At 46.6% G+C, this 9,430-nt stretch overlaps 1 protein-coding gene across 1 annotated transcript in view; it reads right to left on the reverse strand.

Annotated features, from left to right (window-relative positions):
• The window catches only part of stt3b (STT3 oligosaccharyltransferase complex catalytic subunit B), a 45,985-nt gene extending 37,021 nt beyond the window's left edge, over window positions 1-8,964 (reverse strand). The window contains exon 1 of the mRNA XM_018765918.2: window positions 8,332-8,964. Coding sequence (XP_018621434.2) covers window positions 8,332-8,609 — 278 coding nt within the window. The 5' untranslated portion in view covers window positions 8,610-8,964. The remainder of the gene's footprint in view (window positions 1-8,331) is intronic.
• Between the last annotated feature and the right edge of the window lie 466 nt (window positions 8,965-9,430).

Below are 9,430 nucleotides of genomic sequence, written 5' to 3' on the forward strand. Positions count from 1 at the left end.
ACACACTACAGGTGCTGTTCAGCAATGCTGGCCCCTCTATAGGTATAGGCACAGAGTGGGGTTTATTGCATCTGGCCACTCAAGAAACTTGCTTCTGCTGAGCGTGTTAAATGTAATCAGTTTAAAGTATATCATTTGCGCAAAAGCCATGTGTCAGATTACCTGCAACAGAGCACCAACCATGGGATAGAAACAGACTTATTGCACTTAATCTAGGTCAGCAGTAGACATTTATTTTGTGATGCATTAACAAGTGGTAAAGTGAGGTTCTTGCAGACTGATGCCTATAAATACAATTACACTGTATTTGTTTTTAGCCAGATTCACTCAGATTTTCTTGTACGTAGGCATTTGTGCGCAAGCAAAGGCACAGAAGCTAAATAAAGAGCGCAGCAGAATTTCAAAGCTCAATACAGTATTTTCATCATCTCTTCTCTACACAACTGCAATACCAGGGACAATACATCTTTCCCACGGTAAAGTGTGGCCCGACACTAAAAACAAAACAATGCCTTTGCTGTCCGGCTCTGGGACGGCACTTGAATCTCCTGAGATGGTTTCTGGTAGAAGCACAAGCTCAGGTGGATGGTAACATTACTGTTGCCTACTGGGCTGATGCCAGTGTCTGAGTTGACTTAAAACAGTAAAAACTGGACATTCACAAGACAAGTGGGCTTCTTCTCCCAGTTCTCCTGCTGCCTCAAGCCTGCAATATACCTGCTGACCCAACTGCTACCATTCACATGACCCCGAGACACTGTCCACCCTCAATTCTGGACCTTTGGTGGTTTTCTACAGCCATCTCTGCACAGCTGTCTGCTTCAGGAACTGGCCACAATGGATGCCCCTGTAGATCTACCCTTCTTCGGCAAACACTAGTTCTCTCTCTAGTCCCTGGAATCTTGAACCTCAGATTGGACATACTGGTGCAGTCGACACTAATACCGGAGCACTGGTTCTAGTAACAGTCAAAGGGCCTCGAAGCCGTAAGAAGTGGAAACAGCAGCCTGTGTCCACATGTGGAGCAGGCAGACATCAAGGTGCACGAGAAACACTGAAAGGGATGGTCCTTAAGCAGAACTCTGCTCTAAGCGCAACACTGCAGTCCTCCAGAGAGCACTACTCCATATGAAAACCAGTGACCCAGGAGCCCAACCTGCCAGCATGACAAGGACATCAACTCAGAGGGCAGCTGCAAGACAATGACCGTGGTGCTTTTACACAGGCAGACCCTTACAAAGCCACTGGTCCTGCTTGGTTAGCTAGCTGCCCAAAGGCTTGACTACATCTTCTCAGGTCAGCTCCACTATATATATATAGGCCTCGTTTCATCAGCCATGTGCAGGGCAGGTTGTCAGGAAGACAGGTGTTGAGACTCAGGCGCAGCCAGGCGGCACACAGAGACAGCAATCGTATCCGACACAGCCCTGCGCCACTCAACTGCACAACAAGCCAATTTAAGCCCTTTATCTTTTCAGACCAGCTCCCAAGAAGCACAGTGGTTAAAAACTCTTCGATCAAACAAAGGATGGAAAACCCACACTGAGTTTGCTGCCTGCTTAAGGCACAAAGAGCTACTCCAAGTCTGCAGATTTTCCATGGCCCTCATTTGGAAAACTCATCAGCAGCACAGTGTGTATGGTGTTGGGACCTATCCCTCACCATGGTGCATCTAATTAAAAGCAGTTTGAGGGAATACAAAAGAACGTATCAGGGTGATACTCGGGTCTCCTGTGGCTCTGTGTGACTCACCCATTGTCAGCAGGAACAGCCCAACTGAGTCCACTGCTTCATCTTCAGCACCACAGACTCCAGGGATGAAAGACCACAGCAGGTTGTTCGCCTGCATCCGTTTGACACTTCCTGGATGTTTTGTCACTTGCGTAATAGGCTTGCCTCCTCCGGAATCGATGTGCAAAGGGCATCTAGTCGGGAGTGCCAGGAGCAGCAGCTCAGTCCATTTACTACCGTGTGGTTTTTGCACAGAGCTGAAGGATCACTGGGTACCCTGCTCAAAGACCTGCCCACCGCTGCACCTAGCCAATGGGAGCACTGGAAAGACCAGTCTTCGTATGTATGCTTGGCAAGGTTGCGGATGCATTTCAAAGGCACAGTAACCCTTGAGCTGCACTGGGGAGGGCGGCAATACCACTGCTGCTGTACAGTTTGAGGCAATTACTGCAGTCCAATGCCTGCAGGCACTAAGTGTAGAGGGAGCAGAAGGAAAAGAATAAAAATGCGTGCTTTGAAGTCAGGCTGGACGAGGTGGGTCAAACGGCAGCGTGGGGAAGGGAACTGCTAGAGCAGCAGCAAAGGGGGGGATGGTTTCTGCTGTATGGATTTGCAGTTCACACTCAAACTCGCACCCAAGCACTTGCCTGTTGACTACAACCGCTCAACACTTTCCTACCCAGTTTTTCCTCACACCGGCGAGACAACAAAGCAAGTGGTGAACAATTAACTGTTAAACTGCCCCCAGCGAGGCTGCCATCAGAGGGCTGACAGTAAAAGCAGCACAGAGGGGTGGTGCCTACTAAGCCGGCTTTGTCGCACAGGCTTTCAGATTCCCTCACGGCGGCATGTAGAAGCTACAAAAAAAAAAAAAAAAATAAATAAAATAAAAGAACATGTGAGCAATTGTCTACTCAGCACATATAGATCAATCTGACTGCCTGTTACAGCAAAGCAAGAAGCCCACATGAAGGAGGTGCAGGAAGCCTGAATGCATTACTGGCAGCTGAGAACTGCACACCTTCACTTTACCCAAGCTGTGTGTATATTTCACAAGGACAGCAGTTTTTTTTTTAAAAAAAGGAACAGCAACCATTTTAGCAGCAAAGAGCCCTCGTTGACTGACAAGAACTCCCAACACCAACCGTATGCTTACATTTCCTTACAGTGTTTCTCCTGCACCCCATCTCAGCTTACCCATCGGCTCATAGCTTTGTAGCCCTCCACCCTCCCGCTACCTGGTGCCTCAGGGGCCATCTGTTGTGGGCAGATTGTTCGGTTCCACTTACCTCTGGGGCAATGGGATGTGGAAGCTTTTTTCAGAATCCCTCCCCCATCTTACCTGTGATTCGGACACCAGAGCAGAGTCCTGCACCATCTTGTTGCCGTCTAAGACTGAAGAGTGCTGTCAACACTGGGTACAACGCAAGTGCTTTCAGGGCTTGAGTTCTGACATGGTGGTGGTGCAAGTACTGCCTGGTGCAGTTTCTGTAACCGCAGCAGGTCATGCCAGGTCTTCAGTGCATTACTCACAATAGAAATGTCATACAACTAAAAAGATATTCAAAAGATCCTTTTTCCTCAAAAACAGCCACTATCCAAGAAACTGTCCAACATGTAAACAGTCTACCAGCACACAATTCTGAATGTACAGGCTTCCAATGAATGTACGTGTGAAATTAAATTGCATCACCTGAAATTATTTATCTTTCAGCCTCTGTGCTGAGGTTATTGTTTAAAGAAAAGAAGAGCCTTGCCAAGCGCTTGTGCTCTTTTCCTACCCTAAAGTATGATACCCGGGGGACAAGGACTGGGGCACTGAGTTGCCAGTAAGTTGCTACACATGGCCCTTGGACTAAATAAAAACTGCCAATGTTTGCTCTCATGACGCTGTAGGCAAAACCTGGCCAATGTGGGCATGTGCAGAATGCACGCTCAGCACAACCACCTGGACTCCAAAGAACCCATATTTCCTTAGTCTCATCAAAGCAGCAGTTCAGACAAGCAACAGGCCTAAAATGTAAGAAAATAAGTGACCATGCAGAAAAGGTCTGGCCCTAATTTAATGAAATGAACACAACTGAATTCCCTCTTCTCCTACAAAAACACCAAGATTCTGTGCAAACACACACACACAGAACAAATGAGTAAGACCTAGAAATTGCTAAAGTGAAACAGCAATCCTGAGCTAGCTCACAAAAGCAACCTCAACCTACTGACATTGCTCTGTGGAAACGAGCATGTGTTACAGGCCTGCAAATATTGTCTGCTGCAGTTATGTATCCAGATAACCTATCTCCCAGTGGCACACCGAGATACGAGCAACAGTCCTTGGCCACCGTGTTCTTCTGCTGCAGCATGAGGAAAACGGTAGGTGCCAAGCCCATTGAGAAATCAATGGAGGTCTAACAGATGTGAGCTGTAGCTGCTCTCAGCAGACCTACATTTTCAAGCAAAAGCTCACATCCATCAGCCCAGCCAGGATTTGTGAAAAGGTACAAAGTATGACAGCCAGGGGGCAAGTGTCCAGAGTGGGTGCAGATAAATCCCCAGAGTGACCTCTGCCAGCTTTTCAGGATCATCCATAGCGCATGTGGGTGGTGAAACCAAACAAGTGCTGTTTCTGTTGTTTACATTACTTCATTTAGCAGATGCTTTCCTCCAAAGAAACTTCCAATGAACTCTATGTAATCAGCCCACACACCTTATTCACCAAGGTGACACACTGCTAGATACACTACTTACAACAGGTCACTCATCCATAGATCAGTACATTTACATTTATTCATTTAGAAGACGCTTTTGTCCAAAGCGACGTACATCTCAGCAAAGTAGAACACACTCTGTCACACACTATGGGTGAATCTGAACAGAATGTCTTTGGACTGTGGGAGGAAACCCACAGAGACACGGGGGGAACATGCACACTCCACACAGACTGAGCAGGGCTCAAACCCACATTCTCTTGCACCACCCAGGTGGCGTGAGACAGCAGCAATACTCGCTGTACCACTGTGGACCCCAAAGACGCCAAACAGCACATTTTCCCACAACAGCAACAGAAGTTTGTAATGATGAATACATTCACATTTATTCATTTAGCTGACGCTTTCTCCAATGTGACTTACAACGTTAAGGTACTTAATTATTTACCCATTTATACAGCTGGCTTATTTTACTGGAGCAATTTAGGGTAAACAGCTTGCCCAAGGGTACTATAGCTGGAGGTCAAATTCAAACTGCCAATCATTACAACGAGCCGCTGTTAATGTGATGCGTTCCCCATCTCATTAGCTGATCCTTCCCAAAAACTCAGTCCACTGCTGCGACTGAACCAAATTTAACAGTCCCACAAAATAAATACTATTCAGGCAACACCACATGTGAACATGCAAAATATCTACATGACAACAGACCTCTAAATTGTTTCCTCTTGGATTGCACATTGTCAGCCTCCAGGAACAAGTTATTTCTACATTATGAGAATACTTTAGAAACTGATCATGACCAATGATCCAAAAAAAGAAATCCGGATATATGAAATAAGGGCATTTTTTTTAACAATATTAAACTTTAGTTAAAGGGAACCAAAAAAAAAAAAACTCAAAGGAAAATATACAATGCAGAATTCCAACTATTAGTTTTGTGTTTAAGTCAAATACAGATGGGGGGGGGGGGCACAACAGAATTACTTGAAGTAAAATGAAATTAGTTATCCAATGTTTGCACCAATGAAGATGTTAATTTGTGTTTCTTAATTAAGTTTAATGCCTCAAATTAGAATTAAATATGGTGCTGCATTCATTTTAGCTTAGAGGTTTTTGTATAATTCTGACAATGACTTCAGACTCATAAGTACATGAAATATTCAAAATATATCACCTTTATTCACACTCCAGCACCTTAAAGAGAACACCAGTCAATATTTCATGCCAGATGTTCACTGTTAAGATACACAACTTTTAGATCTGACATACTGGTTACTAATCCTTGAGATAACAAGTAATGCCAGTACGTTTAGATGGTGTAACAGTTAAGGTACATTACTGTACAGCTGAGTGCACGGGAAGCAACATAGACAGGGGCTCATTTCACTTACTCAGAAATCATGTTAAAAAAATATTCTTCATGTACTACAAGACTCCATTAAATGCTCTCCAAATGATGCTTTTAAAAAAAGCATACTTAAAATTTTATCCAGCTGTGCATCTCACCTGTTGAAAACTAAATGAAATGTAAATTACCTGTGCTAATAGAGCTTATATTCGAGTTGTCAAAAAGGGGATAACTACACTTGAAAGCTCCACTGTGGTTGACTGAATTTTATTGCAAATTAGCCATTATGATTTAATGATACAGTGGTACAATGACTTGACACTTAAAGGGTTGACAAGTTTATACAGTCAACCTGAACTTTGAACTTCCATGATCATCATTACAAAGGCAGTTATGCAACAGAGTCTTATTAACTTGAATACCAACTTCCAGTATGGGTGAACTAGAAATCTGACACTAATATGAAAGTCTCTAAAGCAATAGGACATAGCTAACAGACCTCAAACAGGGCCATGCAGTAGCTGTCCAAATTCTAGGCAAACTGCAAGCCTGGCAATAGATCAAAGCCACAAACCCTGAGAACAAACTAGGAGGGGGGGGGGGGGAAGAAATACACTTGAGAAGAATAAGTTTTCCAACAGAGATGGACACTTAACAGTACAGTTGCCATTTATGACAGGCATTCCATTGGGAAGTCTCTTGTATCCATGTGGAAAGTGTTGGAATGCTTTAAAAGCCCAAAACCAGAACCCCTGTTCAGCAGAGAAAAATGACAGAACTGTGCATCTTTTACTGTCTCCTACACAGACAGGTTTATTTTGAGAAAAGCCAACACATATTGTCTACTGCTAACTGCCGTTGGCCAGCAAGGCAGTGGGAGTGTAATGTCATGGGGAGCCATCTTGTGGGAGTCACCAGGTCCAAAGACTGGCATTTGTGGCTGTATAGCAGCCAAGGCTTAAGGAGTCACTTTGGCCAACCAAGGGCATCCTACAGTTCCAACACTATCCTCAATATGGCACAATGGTATCAACCCCACATTCACTGTTAAAGAGAGTAAAGAGCCACTGCATGAACACCATGGAGCAGATAGTTTCCATATGTAACCAGGCACTGCAAGAAGTTCTACGCCTGGTTGCACATAACACCTTTAAAAGTTTTTTTGTGAAGACTCAGCAGGGAGTACTAAGACATTTCCTTGAGCTTGTCTTTTAGATTTTTATCTAGAGTGATTTTTTTTTTTTTTTTGCACAAAATGTTCAGAAGTTGAGTAAAGAAAGAAAAAAAAAAAAAAAAAAACCCACACTGCTTTGCAGGATATATATATAAATCCTAATGAAGGACTGAGGGATCTGGCAGGGATGGGACTTTAACCCATCTCTCACATTGCTTTGTCATTCCTCAGCACACAAATTCACAAAGTTTCCATTTTATTTAACATACTGAACCATATGATTCCCTAATTTTTAAGGCCTGACCTGAGTCAAATTCTTCCCATACTCTCACAGAAGTATTACATTTACCTTTTTTTTTTTTTTTTTTAATCCACGTGATCCAACCTTTCCACTTAAAGTCTTTTTCAACCTGTTCGCATTTCCCCATTAGATGACACCACCTCCCTCCATTCTTCCACCTACCAAACTGGATTTGTCAGTGTGCGAAAATACCATCGCCAGCGCGCGCTAGTGACGTGCCGGCCGATTGGATACTCGAAACGCTCGGAGGCGCGCAGACAGAACGTCGTCTCCGTGGTAACAGTGGAACCTCGCGTGGAACCCAGTCTGCGTCTCACAAGTTCTTCATCAACCCAGGGGCAGCGCTACGGGGTCTTCCTACGACACACACACACACACACACACACACACTTGCCCAAGGCGTTGTCAAGCACACAAAACCTGTTTTGGAGCGGAGAGATTTTCTCCTTTTCCCTTCTCAAGAAGTGTACTTCCACCCCCTCCCCCGGATTCGACAATCCAGACTGATCCGCAAGGTCAAGAACCGTGTGACCGCACTCCAGGAGAGACCCTCCAGAACGCGCGCGCACACATTTCTCACAGCAGCAAAGCTGATCGGCCATTTCATAGATACATCATGTGTCACACATCCCTTCGCGCCCCCGCTGCTGTGTCAGATCGCTGTGCTCCTGCCGCACCTGTCACGCCGGACCTAACAGCAACTTTCCAACAGTCACCATGACAGCCACCCCTAACGGTGCTCCAGCTATCACGCTGCGGGGAGAGAATCACGTGGACACAGACCCGGGTCCGAGCCCCGGCCGTCGTTGGACGTGAAGTGTGTTCCCCCGCACTGTCCCTGTGTCAAATTCAAAGGCGTCATTGTGTGCGGCGGCCGAGGAGGGAAGCGCGAACGCGTAAAAAAAAAAAAAAGAAAAAAAAAAGGAAGGAGCAGCGCGGTGCAAAGTGAGCGAGCGGGTTACACATTAACTCCGGGGCCGCATGCGTGGAGGGACGCGCACGGAGCAGGAGCTGAGGAGGCGGCTGGGGGTCGTAGTCGCAGGGTCAGTCCCAGGCGGGCCCAACTCACCACGGGTCGAACTCGTGGATGATGCTCTCGAAGCGGATGACGGCGAAGAGCCGGGAGCTGAAGCCTGCCAACCAGGCCAGGAAGAGGATGGTGAAGGACAGCAGGGACTGCCACCCGGCCGGCTGCGTCAGCCCTCCGGATAGGCCTCCTCTGGCGCCCCCTCCGGCCGCGGCACACGAGCGGCTGCTGCTGGCTAGGACGGAGGCCGAACCCGAGCCCGCCGCGTTCGGCGAAGAAGCCTTGTGCTTTCCGTCGGCGCCCGCGTGCTGCTCCGCCATATTCTGCGCGCTCTGCGGTGCGCTCGGCTAGGAAAACGAGTCCTGCCCTCCCCTCCTCCCCCGGTCTCGGTCCTCACGCTCCCCCTCGGCCTCCGTCACTCAGCGCTCGACACAGCTCCCCTTGCAACAGTCCTTCCTATGAATTCGCCGGTATTTACTTGCAGCAGGGGCGCGGGCAGAGCGACATTACCGCCAGCGCAAACCGAGATTTCGGCACAATTCGACTCACTGGCTGCGACGAGCGACGGAAAAGGGCCAGTAGGCGGAGCAACGGGACAGTCTGCGAGCCTCTCACAACGCGACAGGTAGAACGAGGAGGAGCTACCGCTTGCTTGTTACCAACCAATCACAAGGAAACGCGGATCTGACAGACAGCTCCTTCTACCAACGGCATAACACAAACGGAAGACGACGTCAGTGAAAAAAAAAAAACGAGGCGTTCTCTCGTTACAGCCAAAAGTATTAAACGTAATCCGTCTCCCTGTTTGAACGGAAAACGTCGAATCACGTGAGCAAATTAAATCAATGGGAACGAAACAGTGAAAGTGTCGAAAGCGATGAAAAGAAAGTGAGCGCGAACCATACACCAGTGGAAAGAGTTGCAGAGAAACTGTTTATCTATTTAACCAAAAGCATTACGTCTGTTTTAAAACTAGGTCATATGCAAACACTTCGCCACTCCATTTGGAATGAAGTATGCAACACGTAGATGCTGTCAGTGTAAAATTAGTACAAGCTGTAATGCAAAAGAGAAAATTAGACAGCACCGACATTTCGAGAGTAACTGACGCGGCCTCACTTTGCAATGTATCGTGACGTGG

The sequence above is a fragment of the Scleropages formosus genome, chromosome 23 (assembly GCF_900964775.1).
Source record: "Scleropages formosus chromosome 23, fSclFor1.1, whole genome shotgun sequence".
In the NCBI taxonomy this organism is placed as follows: Eukaryota; Metazoa; Chordata; class Actinopteri; order Osteoglossiformes; family Osteoglossidae; genus Scleropages; species Scleropages formosus.